The 27937-nt window shown below is 41.5% G+C and overlaps 1 protein-coding gene across 6 annotated transcripts in view; it reads right to left on the bottom strand.

Moving 5' to 3' along the window:
* Window positions 1-27937, bottom strand: part of GRM5 (glutamate metabotropic receptor 5) — a 306735-nt gene that overhangs the window by 21266 nt on the left and 257532 nt on the right. For all 6 annotated transcript variants that reach the window (XM_063325253.1, XM_063325247.1, XM_063325230.1 and 3 more), the window contains 2 exons: window positions 24013-24139; window positions 10538-11477 (listed from right to left, as the gene is read on the bottom strand). In XM_063325253.1, the coding sequence (XP_063181323.1) occupies window positions 10538-11477; window positions 24013-24139 (1067 nt within the window). The remainder of the gene's footprint in view (window positions 1-10537; window positions 11478-24012; window positions 24140-27937) is intronic.

The raw sequence follows: 27937 nt of genomic DNA, 5'->3' as shown, positions 1-27937 counted from the left end.
TTCCAGACCCAGTTATAGATTTTAATTGCCAGATCTTGCATACAAGTAGTATTTTTCACCTGCAATATAACTTGGTCTCGATATTAAGAAATGATGAAGAACTTGTGTTTCATAGCAGCAGAGTTAAGGCTGGCCTTTAGACGCGGGAAGACAGTAAGTGTATGAAGGTTTCTGCATAAATGGTAAGGAATGAAATATGAAAAACATTTAGCGTTGTTACTGTAGGGTCTGTTTTGAACTACAAAAATACTGTGCTCTTGAAAATCAGTTCTGTGAGACTGGTCATGCTATCTTGACATTGCGTTACATCGCACTGAATACTTCTAAAGGGGTCTCAGCCTATTGTGTGACATTTCCCCGTTTATATAATGGCTAAAATAAATTATATATTATTAAGCATGGCACTTTTTGTTCCTTTTAAAAAAAAATCAGCGTATAAACATTGTTTGCTTAAAAGCACAATTTCAGCAAGCGAAATTACTTTAAAGCCAAACTCAAAATTTATTTTTTTCAAGTGCAGCATAATCTTTTTCTTTTTCTTTTTTTTTTTTTTACAACTTATTCTAATTAAGCAATCGTATGTAATTGCAGCGGGTGAATTAAAATGACATTTTTAGTGGAATGATATACAAAACTTTATACTGGCTCAAGCGAAGACTAAACCGATAGCAAAATATTGCCAGTGTGTCTATTTTTCTTCCAGAAAGGGTATTTCTGAAATGTTGTACAAACCATTGTATAGAATTTTTGTCCACTAGGGTCATCTTTGCACAAAACCTCTTGTTCAACCCATTATATTCATTATGCTGAACTTCTCTCCTCTCTTCTTCTCGTATATGTAACTAGAGATGCCATAGGAAGGTCTCATTACTTTATTCATGATTTCCTTCATTATGTTGAAAAGGGAAGCTACACCTCATTTGCTCTGAAGCATTTTAAATGTTAGAAACACCTCTAGGTTTGTGAAATCCATGGATGGGGGCCTGCTTTAAATGCTTTACCTTGGCATTGAGTTTAACTTGACATTTTTAAATTTTCCTGACTTGTACAAAAGAAGTTTCTCTTTTCCAATACTTTTATTCCTTGGATCCGTTATGCTATTCTGTATATTTAATATATTAACTCTATTTTGTTTTCTAATGTTTTGCATCTTTAGTGCTTGTTTGTTAGATTTTTAACCTTTTTTTTTTTCTGCTACCTCATTATTGGATAGTGGACTGTAAAATGACTTAATTTTCTTTTTTTTTGTCAATGGATAATTGTTATAAATCATCAAGTGGCAACCAGATAATTACTGCAATACATAACCCTATCATTGAAACTACAGCAAATTAAAAGAGACTTTTGTGTTTATATATTTTAACTGACAGCTGCCTTGAATTTCAGTCAGTCATTAAAAAATATCTGTAACCAAATGCAGTTCTAAGTCAGCTGAAACTCCAGCTCCTCTAGCAGTCCATACCAAATTCCAGTATTAAGTACAAATACCATTCTTTGTAATTCATGCATGTGTTTCCACAGTGGCAGACTGGCTCATGTCTTGTTTGCACCTTGGAAGGAAGGTGGATGTCCTAGTCTTCTCTTTGTCAAATTAATGCCAATGCCAGCTCATATCAAAGTTTGCTCTGGAAAGAACCAGAAGTTCCTTTGGTAGACAAACCTGTGCTCAGGTCAGATGATAGTTTGTGGCAGGAGCTACATCAAGCGTGCCGATGGACATGAGACCGTCTGCTTGGCTTGTCTGGGTGCTCTTCAGCATGACTGATAAGAAGAATATTGATATAGTATACGGGGACATTTATTTGTCACCAAAATTTTAAGACAGGCTTGAGGATGAAAACAAAAGGTAAAAGGGGTAGAAGCTGATGTTAAAAAATAAAAAACTCCTCCTCATTTCTTTCTTTGCCTAAAAAGATGTCGAACTGCTGGGTCCCATCTTCACTGTTGCTTCCTTGTCTTTTTTGTAGTACACCAGCAAAAGTGTATTTTGCAATCTAGAGCATATTTGTGTAACAGTAGGCAGGGAACCGGTTACAACATAATTTAATTTGCACAGTTCAGCTATGATATTTAATGCAAAATGATGGGGACGCTGTCTTAATAATATAAATAATTCAAAAAATTAGGCTTGAATACATGTGCTCAGTTAATGCAGACAAGCAATTTGTATCAATCAATCAATCAATCAGTATTTTAATTAAATTTAAGTTGAGGGGAAAATTCAAAACAATGACTCTAGCACTGTACACAAATTAAAAATCATTGTAATCAGGGCATTCAAGAATCTCAATTCATTACACAGATGGAATGTTTTAGTAGCAATTTATCAAAATCTTTCAGACCTAATACCTTTCATTGAGTTTCATAAAATATTCTTCAGTCATTTCAAAATATTTGAAGCTTAATTAATCGCAGTATCAAGCTTGTCCAAAAAGACACCAAGACTAAATTACTTAGGGAAAAATGAAGACTCAAACCATTCAGTAATCTCTCAATCTAAATTTTTGTAACATATTAGATTAAAATAGCTCTGAATGATCCACTCGGGAACTGATTCATTAATAAATGCAGACTAATCAGTCAAAAGGATAATGGCTTCCTCTGAGGAGTCAAATATTTTTTTTCCTGCAGGCACCAAAATTCTTTTCTAGCAAGGCTATGAAGCAAACAAATAATAACTTGTTATATCCCTATGGCTAGATTTTGGGTTTTTTTAAATAGGAACAACACCCATTGAGCCAAACCTTCACCTCGTGTAATTTGTTACCTACTCTAATGACATTACGTGATGTGAGAAGCTTACCCCTCACTTTTTTGCCATCGTCTCATAATCCAAAGCCATATAAGCGCTTTCTTGCAATTTGTAGTCACTGGTTCCCTTAAACAGCATCTGCAGAAATTAACTTGTTTTTTGGTACATGATGATTTCTCAGTAAAATATTTTGCTGTACAGTCGTCTCTGGTCTTGTTTCATGCAGGACTTTCACTTTTCAGCTTCCCCTGGGATTTATTGCTCTGAGATGAGCAATGGCTAAAAGCTGGTCACTGCTATAGTTCAAGGATGGTGCCAGTCATTTCTGTAATGTAACTTCTTAAGCACTAGTTCTGCTGATTCACATTCTTTGATAATCTCCTGGTTGGTTGTCCACACACACAAAAGTTGATTAATAAACCTAAGTCACTAATAAATTGTTTGCCTACTCCATAAAGATTTATGATTTCAAATAATGTCCCTTTTTTTTTTTTTGTCAGTGAAATAAACCCAAATTTTTAAAGGTCTTTTATTGTAAAGCTAATATGATCAGTGATGGGCGGGGCATTTGTGGGGTACAAGAGAGCCAGGCTGGGGTCTCTCTTCTGCCATTGCCTGACATTAAAAATCATTGTTCTTTTCAGCAGGCTAGAAAGGAACTTTCTAGGAACTCCTTGCCTTTTCCACTCAGTGTTTCTTGTATACAAGACAGAATGGGTCCACCAGGCTCCAGTAGAAAAGCAATCCACCCTGGCATAACTGGCAGGCTGCTGATGTAACTCCGTACAAGACGTGATACACCAGTCTCGAGCTCAGTAGCATGAGGTTAGAACCTCTTCTATATTTGGCTTCATGGTTCTATGAGTAAACCAGTGCCGAAACTGCAGAACCAATGATTTTTATGAAGTCTGTGACTATTGTTCTATGGATTGGGAAAGTTGTGTTTTCTCTGGTTTTGCCAGGCGATGGACCGGATGGAGCAGGGTTGGACTTAGTGTACCGTGTGACCAACCACATCACCAAGAGCATCTCAGCCCTTCGGTAGTGAAAACTGTGAGCACGAACCTGTAACCCACGCCCTGATAAAGTCTGGTAAGTAAAAAGTTTTTACACATTAGTTTGGAAGAGAAGTGTACTGTTCTTTTATCACCATTCAAAATGTGTCAAAGAGATTGTTCAAGCTGCATATAAATGAAGACAAAATTGGCACTTGTACTATAAGAAATGTGTCCCAGTAGAATACGCTGTGGCAGAAACTCACGATCAGTATCTTTCTCAATGGGCGTACACGTGAGGAATGTGACCCAGCTTCAGCTTTCCACAAAACTCCCTCAGTTTTTCTTGTAAACCATCTTCTTTACAGGGCTGAAAGCTCCATGTTAAATAACAGCCCTGTTTCATCTCTCAGGCAACTTTTCTTCCTGAGGCATAAGGAATTTGAATCTCTCGCATTTACATCTGAAATCCTCATGCTAATAACATACACGCATATTCTAAAAGCATTTGATCACAGCTCGATGGCCATGGCTTCATATCTACCCACTTCTTCATGGATGTGGCTTTCAATCAGTCAAAATTTGATATCTGGGCAATGGGAATTGCATGGATTGCAAATTGGAGCCCTTTGGCACGGAGTGTAACAGTGGCAGAGGTTTATTCTGACGGAGATTCCCATTTGTCTGGAAACTCAGTGTCTTCCCCGGGTTTTCCTAATAATGTAACATAGCAGTAGTCAGACCTTGAAAGTTGTAACAGCTAAGATTGCTCTAGTTAGTTCAAGCCTGAAATTTTTGGTTCACTTGTTTTTTATTTTTTCAGTGCTTCAAATGGATTTCAAACAGATTCTGAATTAAAATTTAGTTTGAAAAATTTCCTGAGGAAAAGAGGGTATGTTTTTTGGAGAAATTTCAATTCAGGCTCCTGAAAATTTCATCCCAAGATTTTGAGGCTGAGATATGATGTGCTGATGTATGATGTAATATTTAGACTGCAATATTTTTAAACCATGAATGGCAGCTTCTAGGCTGATCCAAGCATATTTTTCTTATTTTGTGGATCGAAATAGCTCCTCTTTGAATTGTAATGAAGCAGACATAGTCAGTCATAAGAGGCAAAAAGAGAGAGAAGAGATAAGGGGGAAAAACAGCTGTTCCTTGCAGAAAGCAGAGCACACAGTGTGATGGTAGGAAACTGTTTCCAAAATATTTCATTATGGCACAGTTTGGGACTGTCTGATGTGAACACTAATTATAGCCACTGGTGGTCTGGGGCTGAATCCAGTCCAGTGGAAAAATCTACCTTGCTTATCATGTTTTTCTCATAGGAGACAGGGAATGGCATTTAACGGCATGTGAGCCTGGACACCAGAATTTTATTCCTGGTGCCTGTGCAAGGCAGGCACTTGGTCCCTCAAGCTCCTATTACTGTACCCGTGTAGGGCTCGAGGGGGAGAAGAAATGCTCCCAACTGGCACCGGGATGGGTGAGCATCTTTGTCTAAGTTGAGTAAGATAAAACAAAAAAATAGTGATTTATACGACAAAAATTTCTAGTGGTTCACCTGAGGGTGAGTGTTGTCTCACTAGAGCAAGGGATCCCCACTCCTGAACGAAAGCTGTCGGTCCTATCACTTCTGGAGCTGTATACAGAGCAATGCCCAGTTCTGCAGTCACGCAGTGGTAGACTAACTTCTTAAGAGGGCAAGATAATACATGAAAAACCAAACGAGTAGTTCATTTGTTTTGACAGCCATAGTTTGTGTTTAATTAGTTAGGAAACTCTGCGTCATGCAGTAAATCCAGCTAGAATAAAACATCACCGCCACACTGGGCTGATAAGCTTTAATCTCAGTGAGATTTGTGAGTTGCTGTGGATAAGTGTCTGTGATAAAGTGCAGAAATCGATGTGCATCTTTTTTCTGTTGCCTAGTATTGTGCTCTTCACATCTGTATGAAGGAATTATGCACAGTACCCCAAACCTCCAACGTATCTTGAACATGGCTAACACTATCTGACTTTGCTGGTAATGATTCTTTCCTGTTGAACGATCATATCTACCAGCCTGGGTAACAGATTGAAAGTACAGCTCAGCCCTTTTGCTTAAACTAATAGTTACTTTCAGTGATCTTAACTGATTTAGAAGATGATAATCTATCTTGTATTGTTTCAGAAGAGTACTTTTGGCTTCTACTGAGTACCTACTGGCTTCTGTCTTTTGGGAATGTGGTAGAAGAAACCTAAATGAGTCCTACATCATCACAGGCAGAATGGCCGACAGTTAAAAAAAACCTTTGGCTGCCTAATTTCTTTCTTCTGCCTCTCTCTGATACTGCAAAAGTAAATAAAAGGGGATTCGTACAAACTAAGCCTCTAATCTCCAAGCAGGAAGCTTTCCCTTGGGACTACAATTGTGTTTTCTGAGCTCACCCTTCTTTCAGAGGTTCCCACCTCAGTGCCTGAACAGCTCTGCTGTTTGTGTCCAGGTCAGAGCTTGATCTAAAGAAGGATGCCAGGTTCCTCTTGATTTTCCCGTAACAGGTTACAGGCTGGAACAGCAGAGTTTGCTGCTGAAGCAACTGAGGAACCTTGAAGTTAGGTTGGGGACCTCCAAAAGAAGCAGCTGAGAGCACGGACCACTGGGCATCTAAAACCAACAGTGGGAGAAATGGAAAGGAGGAGCGTTGGTTGCACTGTGAAGATTTGGGAGAAATTTAAAGGGCAGAGAGGAAAATATTGGTAGGATTTTTAAGACTTGCTTAGTACATATCTGTGGGAGAGACAGTGTTTAGGACTGTTTTTAACACTTTGCTGGTCGCTCAGAACAGTTTATTACCTGCTTTAAAGGAAAGCAAACTTGCTTTTCTACAGGAAGGTGGAGGGAGATGCTTATGTTTAAAGGGTTGGTGTATGTAAGCTTGGAAAACGGAGTGTGTGTGATTTGGGCCGTTTAAAGACACATTCCAGAAAAGATAAACATACAGTGGTTAAATTACTGTGTGAAATGCAGGGCTGAGATATTAGAAAGGTAAGAGAAACTTTGGAACATCTGCTCTATCTCCCAGGCCAAGGTGGCATGACTGAGACATTTTGGGGTGCAGTCCTGGCTAGAAATATCATAGTAGCAGCTCTTGTAGCAGAAATATACAGTCCTTATCTTACCTGGGATACAGAGTTACGTGAGAATGCGGAGAGAATGAATTAGCCCTGTATTTTGGACTCTTGCAAAAGGGCTGTGTAGCATATGGGAGAATAGCTCCTGGACCTTAAGGTAAGATTTGCTCAATTTATTTATAACCTTCCTAGTCCCTACGAAATGAACGGGTAAGACAGCTGGAAGCAGAAGGTCCAGATGCCTCTCTACACGGGTTGTGCGGCTTTGACTCCAGCTGTGTAGTGTTCGGCATCCTTCTTTGTGGAGTCGCTTCCGATAATGTCTGGTTTGTTAGCCCTACTTTTAAATGAGGGTAGAATATATCTTGGTGAGTACTGCTGAATCACAATGGCCTACATGAAATGGTTTTCATTTCACTAGGTAATGAATACTTTTGCTCTCTCCTTCTACATATTTCAGAACGTCAAGATTCATTCCAACACATATCCACAGCTTGCCTGAGTTTTCTTAATTGAAGAACACCCCATGCAAAAAGTCATTTAGGACTCTAACAGATGCATTGCTTTATTTAGGCAAAAGCAGTCTTGTTATCTGTCATTTTGCAGCTGATGTGAAAGCGCTGAATGGAGCTTTGGCATTATCTGTTTGACAATGATTTGATGCAATACTACACTGTGCTATAAATTAGTGTCAAGAAGGAAAATGCTAATGATAGGGGCCCCTCTATGCACTGGTGACTTAAATAGCATGTTTCTTTAAAATTCAACAGTGACTCACTCTCTTTTAAATAAAACCCCTCTGAGCTCTTTAAATAATGCCATGTAGCTCTAGTGCATATTTCCTTTGATTCTGAGTACTTCAGTGTTTACTTGAATAACTATCCAAACAAGCTTTTGAGCATTGTACCGAATAATACCTTGAAACATATTACTTTCTGCAACAAGATTTTTTTTTTAAAGAAGAGTTTGAATGTTAAGTAAAATGGTTGGGCTCTGTTTGCTCGTGCTCTGCAGTAAGCAGAATTGGAGCTGAAAGTGGCTTTCTGTTCTTCCTTGCAGATGATTACCAAGAGGTAACGGGCACAAACTTGAGCATAGGCAGTTCCATCTCAACATGAGGAGGAACTTCTTTGCTGTGAGGGTGGCAGAGCCCTGGCACAGGCTGCCCAGAGAGGTGGTGGAGTCTCCGTCTCTGGAGACATTCCAAACCTGCCTGGAGGCGTTCCTGTGCCACCTGCTCTGGGTGACCCTGCTCTGGCAGGGGGTTGGATGGGATGATCTCCAGAGGGCCCTTCCAACCCTATGATTCTATGATTCTATGCTTCTATGATATCAGACATAGGTGAAGTCCTGAGCAGCATTTTAAATTTACTCAGCACATTTCAGAACTCTGTTTTGTTTTCTTTCATGCAACCAAGTGGGCATTGATTAGAGAGAATTTCCCATGATCGATGGAATGAATTTGCTCTTGGATTCCCAGACCCTTCAGGCAAACGCTGACAGAGCACTGCTGAACTCACTGGCACCACCACAGTTTCACCACCCTAGGATTCAGACACGTAGATTTAGGAGTGTCGTCTTTGCTGCAGGTTTAAGTGTTGAACACTGCTGATGACATGAAAGATTTTCTCCAGGTTTCAAATGAAATTCTCTAGTTCTTTATATCTAGGTAAATTTGTCAACAGCAATAGCAGCTTTGTGCTGCCTTTTTCATTCCTAGGCACACGTATCGGGCACTCTCAGTGCTCTTCAGGATTGAAAACATTTCCAAGACACTGCTATTGAAAAAGACATCTCTATTGATGATGCCCTGTTATGTTCTGCTGGTAACTCTACCGCAGGTATTATCTACACATAGAGGGATATAAAGAAGTGGAAACAGAGTCCTCAAAAAGAAGAAAATACACCTTGTCTTTTAGGATGTGTAATAGCAGGGTACACTCCTTACTTTTCAGAACAAACCACAGATTTTAGAGCAATATCTTCCAAAACTGGGCCTTAACAGGTGACAAACGAATCCTTCCCAAGCCCAAGATCTTCCCGTCATCTATTGCTTCATCTTGGAGATGGCAAATAAGCTCTGCAGCAAAAATCAGGAAAAGTAGTAATGATCTCAAAGAGGAAGAATGTCCTCCTATTGAGGACATCTTATGAAGAATGTCTCTTTTAGCTGGCCCAGAAGTTGTTATAACAGGCTTCTAACCTGAACACCTCGGGTCATTCAGGCACACAGACAGAGGCTGTAGAAAAGGACATTTCAGGGAACCATCACTTAAGCTGATAAAGGATTTATCATTTTAAAATAGCATCCTACTCTGCGCCTGGAAAGAAACTGGAAGATACCATCATTAACTGATCATAGATATAAAATATCTTGTAATGGAATGTCCATTTCTGTACCGATTCAAAGTCACTGAAAGAGAAGCATTAGTAATAATCTGACAGAAACAAATAATCGCTTTGGCGTCATCTATCCTGCAGGTATTACTAATAAAATCTTCCCTCAAGTCTACATTGTGGTTCACAAAAAAATGGAAGTACAAATTGCCCTTGTTCTATGCCAACTCCAGTTGTGAACAATGGCATATCTGGAAATATTTGTATTATCAATCCTAAAATCCGTGCGTGCTTCAGTGAGGAATATCTAGCTATTTGTCACTTCCAGGCTAGACATATATAGCTGAGGAATGTAAAAACTCTCTCTCTGCCCTTTCATATAAGCAGAAATATTTGTTTATGCCAACAATTAAATAACCTAAATCATCCACATAGCGCCCATATCAAAAGTGAAAGGGATCAAAAGATGAAAACGAACCACTGGGCTGGGCGCACTTCTGCATGGTCTATGAAGCAAGACAGTATTTTCACTCCAGAGCTCTCCTTTCTCTTCAATGTTCCCTTTAATTTTTTTACACTGAACACACAAGTTGCCTTCATGATCACCAAATTCAAATAAATCCTTGGGAAGAAAAAAAGAAATATCTCGCAAGGGAGTATCTGTTCAGCGGCGGGAAGGGTAGCAAGAGTTGGAGCTGTGAGCACCTGAACTTGGTGGGGTTAGGAGGATGAATACAGAAAAAGGTATCAAGAAAGGTAAAGAAGAGAAGATAGATGAGGACAAAAAAGAAAGAAAGCAGGAAGAGATAATACCAGAAAGGAAAATCAAGGAAATAGGAGATAAAAAGGTATAACAGAAGAGTCATATGAAAGTGGCTCATGACGCCACTTGTGTTTATTATTCCATCTTGATTATGTAGCACTAGCAGCAACCCTGTTGTCTTACTGCTGTGACTAGAGGCAAAATACAGACACTATACAATTCATTCAAGGGAAAGAGATTGTAAATGGGTGCATTTGGGACAAGGCAATGAGTTATATTTCTTGTTCTGTTGTTTTTTTCTCCTAAGATTTTGTTTCTCTCCCTGTATTAATTATACAGTTGACACAGCCAGTACCTCCAGCCTTGTAATTGTTTGCCCATTGCTCCGTCCCCTGTTTTTGCGCAGCTTTTTGACTAAATCAAACCCAAAACTGTTAAAGAAGTGGGGGAGAGGACTCACTCCTCACCCAGTGCAGAGGCAAAGGGAATTAATATATTTCCCTCTGTCCTTCCACTATTAGCAGCTCTCAGAAGAACGTAATTGCTTCCCCACACTCCCACATTAGCAAACTTTACCTAAGGGTTTCACCAGACGATCCCCTTCTTTTCCACAGGTTCACCAGGCTGCTTGAGCGGCTTGCGGCTGAAGACGACTTTCCATCCCCTACGTGCATGCGGACCACGGTCGATGTGGTGAATGCGCTGCGTACGTTCCTTTCAGGCTTAGCAAGGATGATATAGACCTTGGGCACAAACATACAGCCGAGGGCCACCGTGGCACTCAGACTCACTGAGAAACACATGGTGATTATCTTGTAGTTGCTTCCAAAATATATTGGCACAAAAGCCAGCCAAATGATGCAGGTGGTGTACATTGTAAAGGCAATATACTTTGCTTCATTGAAATTAGCCGGGACATTTCTCGTCTTAAACGCGTAAAAGGTGCAACTCAAAATTAATAATCCATTATATCCAAGGGGAGTTACAACACCCAAGTTAGTGGTGTTACAAATCAGGTAGACCTCTCGGATGCTTGGGTAATCATGCATTATATCGGGTGGCTCCATTATGAAGAGGGCAACAATTATGCCTAATTGTATACATATCAAGATAAATGCAATAACCAGTTGGGCGCAGGCACTCATGAACCTAGGTTTCTTTGTACAAATTTTCTTCTTGCTTCCAGCCAGGATTCTTGCAATGCGGTTGGTTTTAGTTACTAGAGCAGAATAACTCATAGCTGGGGAGAGGCCGATGCCAATTCGTTGAAGGTAACAGTAAATCTGTTGAGGTTTTGCGATGAGACAGAAAGTGCACAAGTAACCCAAGCAGATGCCCGCTAGAATGATGTAGCAAAGTTCTCGGCTGGATGATTTGACCACTGGAGTATCACGGTACATTATGAATATAGCTGTAACAAACAAGGTGGCCAGCAGACCCAGACATGCAAAAACAACTGCTGCGATTGGTTCAGGATCACCCCATCTGAGATACTGGACTGGAATGAGGTCACAGCCTACAGGAAGAGAAAAGAGAAGGTAAGCTGGAGTATGTAGGATCGAGATTCTTTAATGGTACAGTTACACGTTTTCCTGATATTACTATTCTTTTTGTCTTTCAGTAAAGTGCCATTATAATAAATATAGGCTAAGATTATGTTAATATAATGGCACAATAAATACTTTTCAGTGACAGCTTATTTCAGTAATACAGTTTATCTGCAGTATAAGACGATGACTGAAAAAATTGCCAAGCTGATTAAGATAAGTCACCTCATATCACAGTGGCATTTTCCATTTAAATTATATTAAATATAGTAATTTATGAACAAATTTCAGAATCAAGTTGCATTACCTTGGTGCAAAATGCCTCCAAGTTGTCTGTGTAACATATGCACTTAAAAGAGCAGATGTCAATCCTACTAATTACAGTGTACACTATGATGGATATTGGTACCTGTTTAACGATTATGGAGAGGAATCCTACAGATTCTAGCTGTCAAGAAAAAGCGAGTGCTTCTTTCTCAGATGTGCTGCCTATGTTCTAATGCAAGTTTTCTGGGATCAGAGTTGCAGATGACAGGTAATCTGGGATGGCACACCCTGCTCGCCTCTTTATCTGTCATTCAGCCTTTTGGGACTTCTGAGGAATTAAAGCCTCATCTAACTAGTGAAATCAATAAATTAGCGTCACAGCTGGATTAAAACATTGCAACCCCATCTGAGGACACTTGCTTTTCAGTTTATATATGGGTTTAATAAGTCACTCTATGTACGCATGCTATGGAAAGGCAAAGATGCTTCTCATTCCACAGTGTGCAAAGCAATAGACAGGAGTAAAAGTTGGCAGAAAACTTGTTGCTGGTGTCCCTCCTCCATCCCTCCTTTCCTTTTGCACTGTGAAGCCTGGATAGCTCTGGGAGTGAAAAGGAATAAGAGGGAGGGACCGTGACGCTCTGGAGTGTAACGTCCTGACAATAGTAGACACGCTGGCACTGCCAGCCAGGGCAGGACTGCTGGAAGGAGATGACGGAGAGGAGGAAATGCAACTAAAAGCTTTCGTTTCCCCTATACTTGTATTAAGCTTGACTGCAAAATTTAAATTACCTCAAAATTTAGGATTGTTGTCATCAGGTTGCTGTCTGCTGGCTAGGTCAGATAGAAGGGTGTCAGCCTGACTCGGGGTGGGTGGTAGCAAGGCACTTCACCCCGTGGGGAGGGAGGGATGGGTGCTCACATCTGTGTTTTCAGCAGTGAGGGTACTCAGCACTGGGCATCTGGCCAAGCAATCCAAATTAATTAGGGAACCTGGACCCTCAATGACTTGATGAACTGGAGTAAATGTAGACATAAGGACTATAATTTGGGAATTTCTACAAGCAAGACCTACTCTTTGACTTTTCCTTTGTTTTTGGTGGAGCCTAAAGTTATTCCAAAGCTGTCACTGATATTCTTAGTAGTAAAAATCATTCCAAGTCGTATTGGTAGATATTGGGCTTAACTCATCTCACGGTATTTCTATATCCTATATCTCTAGACAATTAATATTATCTAAAAAAATACATAGACTGTGTGGCAAAATTATAGTTTATTCTTGCAGAAGAATCAGAAGGATTAGGGTCAATAAATCTTTGACATTGGTGCAGTAAAAGGATAGAAATTTGCAGTCACTCCAGTGTAACAGAATTGTGCTCTTGGTTACTAAATGCAGATTAATTTGTGATCCGTATTTTAACTGCTTTGATGTGCAAAGTTTTCTGTTGCAATAATAAAGTTAATACCATTTCTTAATGTAACAAAGACATTTAGATTTTTAGGAAACTCTCTCATTAGGCATTACTTGATGATACGTACTTGACTCCTGTTGGTTTTAAAGGGTTCCCTTATTAGTGTGAGGGAGACTCAGTATTTCATTCTGACCTCTCAAGATTAATGTAGCACAGGAATCATATCATTAAAATCAACATTTTATACCAGTGAGAGTGGTGGAGAAAAAGTGAAAACCAGAAACCATACTCTGGTGTGTGCAGATATCCCTCCGTGGGGTTCTTCCCCAAGAAGTTTTATGAGTAAGTGACCTCTAAATCTATTTCTGATTTTACTAAAATTTAATTAATGTTTTGGGGAAACAATTTGTTGCCAGCTTCTAATACTACTATATATTTTTGGACAGGAAATTTGAAGAGAAAAGGTCTTTATCTGACAGCTGGCCTTTACAGGCAGACAATGATATAGGGGCTGAATTTTGCTCAGTTTCTAATGCAGCAGAGGTGAATCATAACCAAGCATTTCTCATTAGTTTCAGACTATTTCATGCCTTCCTCGCTTTATTACTCTTTTTACATTCTCTTAATAAAATACCTGAGAAAGGAGTTGAAAACTTGTCCCATTTCCCCCCCCCCATCGCTGGGTATACTTTACAAGGAGAATGCTAAACTACGAAATGATTTATTGCTCAATTAAGATTTAAGGACTGCATAGTCTTCATAAAGCAATGATTGGTGAGGTTTTCATATAATAGCTTTGCAGCTAATGGTTTCTGACAATGGCACTTTGCAGAAAGGGACAACTAGATCAAGTAAAAGAAATACGGGAAAACTGCGCTGTGAGTGTTCAGGTTAGGTTGATGGCCAGGATTACATCAAGGCAAAAGCTGAAAAATGGTAAGAAGAGAAGAATTCATTCCTGTCCCCTAAATATGTGTATGCTCAATGGTCATTTGGACAAGAACATGCCCCACAGCCCACCTCTTACACTTCATCATCTCCACGCACCTGGAAAGCCTTCTTTCCTGGCTGGCTCAGAAACTCCAAGTGGAACCGAGCCAGCAGCCTTGTCTTGTGGTCCCTGCAGTGTGCTGAGGCAATCTTTGGCTTGTGGAAAGGCTGTTAGGAGCTGGTCCAATTTGGAGCAGGTGTAGCATTGTTCTACTCTGTGCTCAAGACTGCATTGCTTCTGGGACCAGAGCCCCAGCAAAATTGACATAAAACTGCCTCTCTGTTCTTCTGGCCAGAAACGTCGCCGGTGGGAGCAAGGTACTTGATATGCATGTGAATAACAAGACAAGCTGATATAAAAAATCAAAGTCCCATTTGACTTGCTGGAGAAAGGTTTTATGAAAGTAGTGTAAAGAGTCACCAAAAAATTACAGATAAGGCTGTATGAGGATTTTCTGGGAGAGAAAAATAATCTAATATTTTGGAAAAACACGTGGCTGCTTCAGGAATGGGCAACATTGTGCCATAAATAAGGAGAGGAGAGTTCTTGAAGGCTTGACCACTGCCATAGGTCTATTAGTACCTGGCACTCTCTTTGTAAAGCTAAACTTGACACTTATTTCTGATCTTTCATATTGTTTTAAAATTAGTTCATATGGGAAAAGAGTTCACAGATGTGAAGCACTGTATTATAGTCTGGGTTTTCTGTGGATTTGATCATGACACTGTTTTAATTTGTTATGATAGCCTTGACGCCTAAGAGACCTTACCATGCCTTCAGCATCCATAAAACTGTATTAGTACTGAAAATCCCTTTCATGGTAGGCAATATGAAATATGTAATTAAACTAGTTCCAAAGGTAAACGTGACAGACTAAGGCTTGTGAATAGGATGTACTCTGGAAAGGGAAGGGAATTCAGTGAAAGCTTTTAAGTTGACATCATGAACTAAAGCTCAGTGAATCTGCACATGGAGACTAAAACTGGCAGAAAATTACTGCTGGTTTAGTAAGTCTTAAGTATTTTTCAGTGGGATGTGGCATCCTAGGCAGTGAGTTAAACCCGTTGACAAAAGACTTGGTTTTCTTGGCAAGTTTTCACAGACCCTTCAAAGAATATCAGGAGTCCAAACACCAAGATTGAAACCTAAACAGCAACCTAGACCCATATTAGTTGTGAAGGAGAGTGTCCACATGGGATTTAGCGCACGTCATTCAAAATGTACCGATGTCACGCTGTTAGATGTTTTATATGAGTGCTTCTGAATGTTTCCCTATTTACAATCCCAAAAGATGGGAGAGGGAATATCTTGACTAGTTATTTGGGTTTTCACATATGGAGAGCTGAGATGCAAAAATGTAGGAGTCAGAATAAACATCTACATGAAGTTGTCAGGGTAGCTTTCATAATAACATTTTTAATTTTTTTTATTTTTATTTTTATAAAACCACAAATCGTTACCCATACTGACACGTCAAAAGCGAGTCCTGGGTGAGAAAGCAGCCCTGTGACCACCACATGGAATACGGACCAACTGAAGTGAGAGAGGACTTCTTTAACATTTCAGAACTAAGTTCTGGTAGTTACCGTAAACTATTATGGTCACTGGTTCTTTGTCGTGTTCTGGTGGGACCTTTCATAGTTGCTACAATAGCAGAGGTGACCATGTGCTGGCTTCTTAGTTGCTGCAGCTCCCAGGCTGGCATGTTTACTGAAATCATCGGTGAAGGTGGGTTTGCACAGTCAATGGATGCAGCTGAGAACTCTGCAGGTGTTTATTCTGCCACCTCTGCAGGGCAGGGGTTGGAACTGGTCATGTCTTAAACTGCAAAAGCTGGGGCAGCTGTACTTCAGGAGCCTAAGTCCCTAGAAACTGAAATGTACTGTGCGTTGCAGTAAGAGGCAAGACCATGAATCTTAGAGTAATACATTAAAGTTACTCTGTGACCACATGGGGAATGAGTCCTTAATTACACAAATGTGCAGAATGACTGGAGCAACTGATGAATTGCAACAATCAGGTCCATCCTTATGTTAGCTCTAATGTTTTGATTTAAGTTTCACCAAAAAAATGCCGGCTCTGCATGTTGTAAATGTTTTGTTTGGAATATGTCATGTTCAGCAAACTTTCCATAATGTAAGGCACAACTACAAGTGGATCCTTCTGGCTTTGTTGGTGAGTCCCCCTTCATCCAGCCCAGGAGCCTCCGAGAGCTGTTCCTTGAGCTCAGCATTCTTGAGCCACCTCACTTGAGCCTGAAGCACTGTGTGGTTCCTGCTGGAGACTTGAGTTGTAAATGGACTGGAAGCTCAAGTCCACACCTTACCTGGAACAGGCATTTGAGGTAACAAAAGTCCACAAACCCAGCAACAAGGGAGGGGAGAAAATGACAGCCAGAGATCCCGGTCATTATATTGCCACCTGAACCCTTCACTCATCCTCATCTGCTTTCTCCAAGAGGGCGATGTGAGAGTGACTTATGGAAATGTTTGCATTTCATTTGGAATAAGAAACAAAGAGTAAGAAATAAAAAGGAAAGAGAAATACAGGGCACAGAAAATCAGGGTGAAAATTGGACATTTTCTCTGCTGATGTGCATTTATAACACTTGAAAAAAAAAACCCGAGATAAAAATTGTGTCGTCCTTCTGCCGTCAGTCTGAATTACAGCCTTACCAATTATGGTCAAACGCAAGATCCCAGTGATGTTTCAGCAGCAAAATCGATGTCAGCACAGGCTAAATTGTGTTCTGCCTCATGCTCATAACTGTCAGACGATTGCTGAAATTACCAACGGCTGTAACTTTATTGCAAGTAACAACACAGGAAAGCAGTTTCATGGCAACAAGTAGCCACCATTTGAAAATACTTCAGGCGAGGTATGGATGATATTTCTTGCTGGGGAAGGGCAGGACCCAGTCTTACGAGACACCGAAGCCTCAGACCCCTGTGGCTTCTGCCGCAGCCCGGATCAGCGCGCTGCAGGAAGAGCAGACCAAGCCCTTGTGGGGATCTGCTGAGATCCGACACCGAGCATCGCCCCTGCCCTTGGTCCCATGGGTGGCTGGCATGAGCCGTGGCAGATATTGCCTGGAGCCAAGGCAGCAGCAGCTCCCGGTGCCGTCCGCTCCCTGCGGCTCTCGCTGACGGTAGGAGCAATGCCCTCAGGGTGAGGGAGGCAGCCATCCTCGCTTCTCAGTAAGGAATCCAGATCGGTACAAGCCAAATGGGACACAGCATCAGTGCTGTCAGAGCTCTTTGAAATGGCTGTTGTGTCACATAGAGGCAGGGTGCCCTTTTTTTCAGTCCTTCCCATTCAGGCTCTTGTCTGGCTCTCTCAGACAGGCAGACAAGATCAGGACGCTGCTCTCCTGGGTTTACTGTACCTTATTTCGTGAAAACATTTTTGTAACTATAGTAAAAATATATATTTCTGACATTTAGTCTTATCCTTGAATGGCAAAGAAAACATTTCAAGAGCTGTGAAATATTTCAGTTCCTATTTTCATGGGAATCCAATTAAGAAAATCAAATAGCCAGCGTATTTGGAGTACACAGAGAATGAGAAAAATGTCAATACAGCCTGAAGATAATCCAAGTGTCACTGAAATTAATATCATCTACTTTCCCTGCAGTCTCCGAGGTCACTAGACAAAGCTTTGTTTCTGTTATTGTTGTATGCGGTCCCTGAATCACAGAAAGAGAGAATAATTGCCTCTTTCCCACCTCAAAAATGTCCTTAAACCAACACTTGTGATAACTGGACCAAGATGTGCCTACTTCCTGTGAAAAGGCTCTGAGATGCTGAACAAAACTTATCTGGTCTTTCCAAAGCACCCTTTCTAAATGCAGAAGGCCATAACCTCAAAGGCATTTGGGTTTTTGAAGAATCAAAAAGCCGTTCTCATCAAGCTGCTGAAAACTTTATTTAATTTAGTTTTGATCCTCAGGGTTAAGAAAATCCTTTCATTTGTATCTAAACATGCCTGGCGTCTATTTCTCTTTCCTCCAATGTGAATATAATGTGAAGAAGGGCTTTGAGGAATAGTGGAGGGGTTGGCATATACTTCTGGACTTCAGTCTGTGAGTTTCTACTGCTCTAATTGAGTATGTGACTCAGCCACGCCGGCCATGCTAATGTATGAAGTGGTGCTATGACCTATGGGTTTTGCTAAGACAATGCATGGGGAAGAAGTGGAGCTACAGTAGATTGGAAAGCGTGTTTTGATACTAAACAAGGAGGAAGAAAATGACTTGGGGTGCACGTTGCGATGGTACAGATGAATTTGGAGAAAAGGAAGAGAATGACTGATTTCTTGTGCAAGGAGGAACCTGGTCCCTGGAGAATGTTGCATGCATACGCAATGAAACTGGAATTTGTGGGAAAATAAAATATGAGCAGCTAAATATTCCCTTTCTTGCCTCAGCTTCACTTCTAGATGGAGATATTTTCCAGCAACTGATTTGATCAAGAGAAACTCTTCCTCACACCTGTCTTTCCCGCTACCTTTGGACTTCCTGTACCTTTCTGTACTTCAGAACTCCAATGTCTTCTGTTCTGAGAATAAATTTGTTTTTGTTTTCCTACATGTGTTGCATCCCTTCTGTCCTCTCCCCTCCTGCATCTGAATTCTGATATCCCACAGGTGACTGAAAAAAAGCATTAATCTTCTTTTCTGTGAGCAACATCACTGCCATTTCACATTTTATACAGTGAAGTTTGTGGCAAAAGACTGATTCTGGTCATTCAGCATAAGAAAGACGGAGCAATGTTTTGTTGTGTGAGCCAAGAAAGGGTTCCAAAAATGTTCTTATCCAAGTTCAGATCTCTGGCAAACAGTGAGGTGCAACTCCACATTGAAAGCCTTCTCAGGCGTGTGGCTGATATATTTACAGGACTCTCATCTGAAGGTGATCATGCAAGGGAGACTTATTCCAAAGAGCTTTTTATATGTGTAGCCTTGTGGAGCTGACATTACCTAAGACATGGCTTTATCAAGCAGCAGAGAGACACAGACTGCCGCAGTGTCAGATGTAGGGACACTTCAAGGAGACTGGTGTATGCTTTATAAAACTGAAGGGAAATTTCCTTGCCAGAATAAAATTACATCTCCCTCTCCATGTTTTTAATTCACATTTATTACTAAATCTTATGTTGTAAACAAGACTGAGAGGCAGCTTTTTACAAGCTGCGAAAGTTGCGGCTATAAATTTGATCATTAAAAATACTGCTCAATATATTCTATGATAACCTGGGAACACATTTTTTAAAATCTGTTTTCGGTACAAAGATAAGTAAGACAAGATCCAGCCATCATGTGAATAGTAAGTTAAGTGGGGACTACACAACCATGAAGCTATGGTGATGGGTGTCCTCCACCAGGAGTGGATATTGTATCAGCTGTGCTCGTGGAGGACAAGGGTTCAGTTTCCAAACAGTGCCTGCTGAATTTGCGCCTGGCTGAGGAAAAAGGGCTAGATCTCCTGAGGAACATGGCTTGGCACTGATGTCATTTTGTATGCATATTGACTTTGGTCCCTTCAAAGCCATAAAATGCACGTCTAAAGCCAGATGAATGGTTTGTAAAATGTAGCAGCTTGTGTAATACATAAAGCAGTTGGCTTTACTAAAAAGACAACTGCTTTCCTTTAAAAAAATCAGAGGGGGGAGGAAAATCAATGACTTATCCTATAGGAGCTTTTGAGGTGCCACTCCATCCTGCTTTTCCATCCTGAGGGCAAAGACCTTCAGGGGGTAAATCCTCCCAAAAGCCCACAATTATGCCTTGCCTGAGGCATGGAGACCTGTGTGCCTGGGGACCCAGCTCAAAGCACAGAGTCCAAAGGCCAAGCTGATGGCTGTTCGCTCCATTTTGCCTTACATATGGTGGTTTAGAGGCTAATTACCCAAACTTCACCAGGTCAAGGGGCAGTTCTCATCACAGAACTGGTCCCTTGTTGGTCCGACGAGGCACTCGGAGCAAGTCCCCTCCTAACTGAATTATAGTAACCCCTTGTCCAGCTGGTCTACATTGGGTAAAACCTCAGGTGCTCACTGAAACAGAGATGTGAGCCGTTAACAAGATCCAAGGTGTTTGACGAGTTGACCATTTGCACTAGTTGACCTTCATAAACTGACCAGCCTGGTGCAGTGGCCTGGTCCCTGCAAAGCGGGATGTGGAGGCTTCTTGGTGGCCCAGCTGGGATGTGAACCTGAGCTTAATGAGGTTTAATAAGGCCAAGTGCCGAGTCCTGCATTTTGGTCACAATCACCCCAAGCATAGAATCATAGAATCATAGAATTGTTGAGGTTGGAAGGGACCTTTAAGATCATCGAGTCCAACCTTTAGTCTACCCTGACAAGAGCCACTTCTAAACCATGTCCCTCAGTGCCCCATCTACCCTTTTTTTAAACACCTCCAGAGATGGTGAATCCACCACCTCCCTGGACAGCCTATTCCAATGTTTAATAACCCTTTCAGTGAAAAAATGTCTCCTAATATCTAATCTAAACCTCCCCTGACGTAACTTGAACCCATTTCCCCTCGTCCTATCACTTGTCACCAGGGAGAAGAGGTCAGCCCCCATCTCTCTACAACCTCCTTTCAGGTAGTTGTAGAGGGTGATGAGGTCTCCCCTCAGCCTCCTCTTCTCCAGGCTAAACAACCCCAGCTCCCTCAGTCGTTCTTCATAAGGTTTGTCCTCCAGGCCCCTCACCAGCTTTGTAGCCCTTCTCTGGACACGCTCCAACACCTCAATGTCCCTCTTGTAGCGAGGGGCCCAAAACTGAACGCAGTACTCGAGGTGGGGCCTCACCAGTGCCGAGTACAGGGGGATGATCACTTCCCTGCTCCTGCTGGCCACGCTATTCCTGATACAAGCCAGGATGCTGTTGGCCTTCTTGGCCACCTGGGCACACTGCTGGCTCATATTCAGCCGGCTGTCAACCAACACTCCCAAGTCCTTTTCTGTCGAGCTGCTTTCAAGCCATTCTGCCCCAATCCTGTAGCACTGCATGGGGTTGTTGTGACCCAAGTGCAGGACCCGGCACTTGGCCTTGTTGAACCTCATACCATTGGTCTCAGCCCATCGGTCCAGCCTGTCCAGATCCCTCTGCAGAGCCAACCTACCCTCAAGCAGATCAACACGGCCGCCCAGTTTAGTGTCATCTGCGAACTTACTGAGGGTGCATTCAATCCCTTCATCCAGATCATTGATAAAGATATTAAAGAGAACCGGCCCCAGCACCGAGCCCTGGGGGACACCACTTGTGACCGGACACCAACTGGATTTAACTCCATTTACCACCACTCTCTGGGCACGGCCATCCAGCCAGTTTTTTACCCAGCGAAGAGTACACCTGTCCAGGCCATGAGCAGCCAGTTTCTCCAGGAGAATGCTGTGGGAAACAGTGTCAAAAGCTTTGCAAAAATCCAAGTAGATAACATCCACAGCTTTTCCCTCATCCACTAAGTGGGTCACCTTATCATAGAAGGATATTAGGTTTGATAGGCATGACCTGCCCTTCACAAACCCATGCTGACTGGGCCTGATCACCCTGTTCTCCTGCATGTGCCGTGTAATGGCACTGAGGAGGATCTGTTCCATGACCTTCCCAGGCACCGAGGTCAGACTGACTGGCCTGTAGTTCCCTGGATCCTCCTTCCGGCCCTTCTTGTGGATGGGTGTCACATTTGCTAACCTCCAGTCAGCTGGGACCTCCCCGGTTGTCCAGGACTGCTCATAAATGATGCAAAGTGGCCTGGCGAGAACTTCCGCCAGCTCTTTCAATACCCTTGGGTGGATCCCAAGGTCCCAAGATCCCAAGCCAAGCAACACCACAGGCTTGTGGAAGAGTGGCTGGAAAGCTGCCCAGCAGAAAAGGGCCTGGGCGTGCTGGTGGAGCCAGCTTAACGTGAGCAAGCAGTGTGCCCAGGTGGCCAAGAAGGCCAACAGCATTCTGGCTTGTATCAGGAATAGCGTGTCCAGCAGGAGCAGGGAAGTGATGGTGCCTCTGTACTCGGCACTGGTGAGACCTCACCTCGAGTGCTGTGTTCAGTTCTGGGCCCCTCTGTACAAGAGGGACATTGAGGTGCTGGAGCGTGTCCAGAGGAGAGCGACCAGGCTGGTGAGGGGTCTGGAGACCAGGTCATATGAGGAGAGGCTGAGGGAGCTGGGCATGTTCAGCTTGGAGAAGAGGAGGCTGAGGGGAGACCTCATTGCCCTCTACAACTCCCTGAAAGGCGGGTGGAGAGAGGTGGGTGTTGGCCTCTTCTCCCCAGGTGAATAACGACAGGACCAGAGGAAATGGTCTGAAGCTGCGGCAGGGGAGGTTTAGATTAGTTATTTGGAAGAATGACTTGACTGCAAGAGTGGTCAGGCACTGGAACAGCCTGCCTGGGGAGGTGGTTGAGTCACCATCCCTAGAGGTGTTTAAGAAACGTCTGGATGTGGCACTTCAGGGCATGCTCTAGTGACAGAGATTGTAGGTTGTTTGGTTGGACTCGATGACCTCAAAGGTCCCTTCCAACCATGAGATTCTATGATTCTATAAATTATACTGCATCCTCAGTACTCTGCTCTGGGGGGCACATGGGCCAGGTCTCTTTTTCTCCCCTTCCCCATTCACCTGGCACAAGAAAGCTTTCCCTGGATGAGGTGACTTTGCTGGCTGGTTGCTGAGTGCCGGGGGAGGCAGGGCTGGGGGAGCGCGGCTGGAGGAGCACTTGCAAATCCATTTTATTGCTTTTTCAGTTTTCTCAGTCAAAAGTCTTTTTCTCAGGGAAAGTTTCATGTTTGACATTTTCTGAAAAATACCCCATCAGTTTCAAGGCTAAATGATATTTTGCAGTAACTGGTTAACCTAGTTCATATACTTCAGCAATGCAACATTCCTTACCAAGGAAGGATTAACTTTATATATAGTAATCTGCCTATAGGCCAAGCTTTGCCTGACACTTGTTCATTTATAAAAATTCATCCAACAAACTTTTTCCCTTTGTCTTCCCTCTCTTTCACCTCAAAAATTTCTCCCCTCATCCACAGAAACTGTATGCACACCGAGTCTGTGAGCTCTTCTGGAAAAAACCTGTCTCTTCTCCCCTTGTCTGTAGAGAGCCTGGCACAATGAGAACCTGATCCCTGAACAGCGTTTTGAAGTGGTGTGCGTTCTGAGCGTTTGAATACTTGAATTCTGTTTATTAGTCATAAAGAAGAGAGGCTGTGGGATACAAGTGTCAGAGTAATTTATCTCTAAAGTAGGCAAATTGGTACTCTGCAAGAGCGTAGAGATCCATGCCATGGCAAGGAGCACGTGAACCCTGTATTCTAGCAGGCTCTAGCGAATGAAGGACTAATGCAAAGCTAAGTCTGTTTGGAGCACACGCACTTTTAGCAGCAGTAACTACAGTAACTAGTTCACAACTTTTTCAGATTAAAAAAGAAAATATTGCATGACTCTTGTGTACCTGCTTGGGGAGAAAATAAAACTGAAATTTGACGTCCTTTAATAATTTCTCTACCTGTTTGGGGAAGGACAAGATCTGCACCACCAGCTAGGTGTTAGGACAGGGTTGAATACAAAACCAGGAGTAATTTTTTTTATTTCCAGATCTAGTAACTCAGGTCTTTAGAAAGCAGCTGAATTACACCAATGATTCCTTAATCAGCTTGAGAGGAGAAAGCAGATACCAGCCGCAGTTCAAATGTCAGCTTTATCACTGAGTTCGATCTGACCGAAACAGTCCTCATACTCCCTTGTATCTGGCATTTGTTTCCTCAGCTCAGCAGATGAACTTTTTCACTGACAACATAAGCACAGCCACAACGCATTTACCTGTGAGGTCTTCATTGGGCCAGGAGCCGAGCTGGCAGGCTTTGCATGTGTATTCATCAGACACATACTCATTCTCTTTACAAGGAGTGCAGGTCCAACAGCAACTCACTTCTCCTTTACGGATCACCTGAGACAAAAATTGACATTTGGTTTAGCAGCATAAACGTACATTCATGCTACCCCAGTTGCTAATTCAATTTTTTGATTTTTTTTTGATTGAGGGTTTTTTAAATTTTGTTTTAAAGGGAGTTCCTTTTTATGATATGTTTGCTTATACAAAATATAACAGAAGGTCTTGGTTCTCCCATCATGTGTGTACCAGAAGAAAGAAACTATCAACTCCACAGAAGTATAAGGGGTAGCACAAATTGCAATAAAATATTTTTTCCCCTCTTAGAATTAGCAAAACTCAAAATTTCATGGTTGGCAATGTACCTACACAAGCCAGTGCATGATACTCAAGGCATATAATTCACTCCACTGTGGTCGATGCAGGGAACCACGTCAACAGCGTTATTTCCCTGAGGGTTCGTTACCTAAAGATTTTTTGGTGCTTATTTTTCATCTAGCTGTAAGTGATTTTTTAAAACTGATTTTTTCCAGAAATGAAACTGAACATGCCTTTTCCAGAATTATTTAATTACTGCGTTTCTAATTGACATTTAAGAGTGAGAATGTTATCTTTATCCGTTTTAACATCTGACCTGATTTCTCATTTTATAATTTACTGCCAAATGTTAGTGCATGCTCATGATTGAGAAGCAGATTTTTCAAGATCCTTATTTATCGTCTGAGCAGTGAAAACATCTGTGCTTCTTGTCAATAAGTCTTTCTTTTGAAATAAAGTATTCCCAGTTTCGCTGCTCTTCCCAAACAATTTATAAATGAATACTCCCTATTATAGCATAAGAAGTAAGTTGACTTATGTATCATTTGCAATGATGAATTTAGAAGGTGACTTCAAAACCAAATGTCTTTATTGCAATTTTAATAAATAAAGGAGTGTAATCAAAAAGAACTGGATTGTTCTTTGCAATGGTGTAGTGAAAAAAGTGTAAATTGTATCATTTTCATCAACAATATGGGGACCTGAAAACTTCAATTTTTTGTTTTGTTTTTAAGATTGTAGAGTATGAAAAGAAAAAAAGCCACACCTGAATAGCTAAACTGGTAGAAAGGCCATGGGAGCATAAGTGATTTGCTCTGCAAGTGTTGAGACTAGAGCTACTTGCAAAAGAGAATATCTGTCCTCCAGAAGAATTCACTTTTTGGGATTTCTTTCATTTTGAACTAGAATGAAAAGTTGAACAAATGACAAAATTTCTTGTGTCTGGGAAAAATCAATTCTTAGAAAACTTGTACCAGATTTTGGACATATATTTTCATAAACTTGATGCATTATAAAGATCCATACTTTTTCAATGTGTAAAATACTCAAGAAAAAAATTGGCAAAATAGAAACCATATGTTATTATCAAAATGCCTACATTTTTTATCAAAACAGTTCGTTTACACTTTTCTTTTAAACGTCATCAAATCAACATCTATAAATTACTTGGAATTTGACAAATCTATCAGAAAACTGATACACTGATTATTTTTTACCCAGCACTAACTGGGGGTTAATCCAGAGAAGGATTATGTATCCTTCTCTAGGAATCAAAATGATTGTTCTCTACTACTCAGAATCAGGTCAGACTTTTTGTATTAAATTGCTTGGTCAGCTATTTCTTCATCCTTTTATCTTTCATTTCTTGAACAATTGTTTGTTGTAGCTCTTAACTGTAAAACAAACTATCCCTTTCAGCAAAAATAATTATCTTGAAAACAAAAATTATTTTCCCTTCCCCTTGTCACCTGGGCAATCCTTTGAATGTGTATTTATTTAAATAATCATATGTCCGCACTATTTCAAATGTATAGAGTTGGGTCGTGTTTGGATTTTATCTAGTTCTTCAGATGGAGGTACCAAATATTAATGAGTGTTGAATATCATTGCACTGAATGTTTCAAATTCCTCCATAGCAACTCAATCCCACAGAATTCTGCAGGAAAACCACCATGGAGATTGGCAGAGTCAAACTCTCCCCACCATCTGTGAAGACCATGAAGATAAAGGACTGTGAAGTAAACTTTGAGATTCATAATCAATAACCTAATGAGGAGCATAAAGAATATTTCAGACACCAGATTTCAAGCATGTGTCTAAGTGTGTGATGAATGGCCTTCATAGTGAAGAATCCTCATGGGAGAATCCTTGAAAGAATGGGCAGAGAGTGGAAGGAAACTGCGTTAATGAAGATCACAAGATACTTCGCATCACTTGTGTTGTGGCAGCAGATCATAAAGTAGCTCAGAGATGCCCAGGTCTGAAGTTATTATCTGTTTGTCCGTGTTTATCCTCTCACTTATTTGACTTTGTCGCTGGAGTAGGCTAACATCAGACCCTTGTTCTGATGTTGATGGAGTAATTCATCCCACCTTCTTTTTTGTATCTGCAGAAGGTATGTTCTTGTCTGAACCAACGGTCCTATATGGGTGCATTTTACCGTCGGTGAAGAGAAAGAAGAGTTTCTACATCCATTTCTGGAGCCCCTACTCCAAGAGAGATATGGACGTGCTGGAACATGTCCAGAGAAGGGCCACAAGGATGATCAGAGGGGTGGCGCACCTCGCCTATGAGGACAGACTGAGGGACTTGGGGTTGTTCAGTCTGGAGCAAAGAAGGCTCCGAGGAGACCTTATAGTGGCCTACCAGTATCTTAAGGGGGCCTACAAGAAAGCTGGGGAGGGACTTTTTAGGATGTCGGGTAATGGTGGGACTGGAGGGAATGGATTAAAACTAGAGATGGGACAATTCAAACTGGACGTTAGGAAGAAGTTCTTCCCCACGAAGGTGGTGAGACACTGGAACGGGTTGCCCAGAGAAGCTGTGGATGCCCCTGGAAGTTTTTAAGGCCAGGCTGGATGGGGCTCTGAGCAACCTGGTCTACTGGGAGGTGTCCCTGCCCATGGCAACGGGATTGGAACTAGATGATCTTTAAGGTCCCTTCCAACCCTGACAATTCTATGATTCTACACCAAGATTCATCTTGACTGTTTTCAAAGCCTACATGAGGATGAGATGATTCCTGATCTGGTTAATTGTATATGTCTACACTGAAGATATATACATTTGGTCTGCTGAAACTCTCTTACTGCCAAAGGCCAGTTAATGAGTAAAACATGGTGACTCTGTCCTAAAGCTCTGGAAAACTGAGACTGAAGAGAGTCACTTTGAGTTGCAGAACATGGTCAGCCTTCCATCAGCCCCTCTCTGTAGCTGCTTCCCAGTTTTGGAGGTATGCCACATTGACACAGGAGAAAAATGATCCAGCTTCCAGTGAGACATGTCAGAAACTACAGTTGCCTTTTTTCAGTCTGAGACACTCTGTTGTCCATGCCCAAACCCTCAGTCCAGAGGCTTTTGTATAAATGACTGTAAGGTAAGCTAAGGACTTGCAGTATTTCGACTGTTCTGCAGTAAGTGTCAGGGCATGCTGAAGGATAATAGAGTACAATTAATATATGACAGATTCAGCTACCCTCCTTACTTACTGCAACATGGAAAGGGAGGATAGAAAAAATCAAAACCCTGGGAAAGCAGGAAAACAGGTATGAGGATTAAAAAACAATGTTACCTACATTTCCTGAAGTTCTAAGTAGTGTTAGTTATCAATGTTCTCTAATGATACCACAGGCTTCAGGTCTGAGTAATAATGTTCCATTCGAGGTGTCTATGTTTAGCACTGAAATAGTAGCAATTATTATTTATAATTTACCTGCAATTGTACTGACGAGTCCTAGACAGGGATTTACACTCCACTGAATCAGATGCTGTAAAAATACCCAGCAAAAAAACCCCAAACAATATCCGTTCTAAAGC

This window comes from Chroicocephalus ridibundus, chromosome 1, assembly GCF_963924245.1.
Source record: "Chroicocephalus ridibundus chromosome 1, bChrRid1.1, whole genome shotgun sequence".
Lineage (NCBI taxonomy): Eukaryota > Metazoa > Chordata > Aves > Charadriiformes > Laridae > Chroicocephalus > Chroicocephalus ridibundus.
Note: the sequence above shows the minus strand (reverse complement) of the source record. Positions and strands in the feature narration are given on the sequence as shown.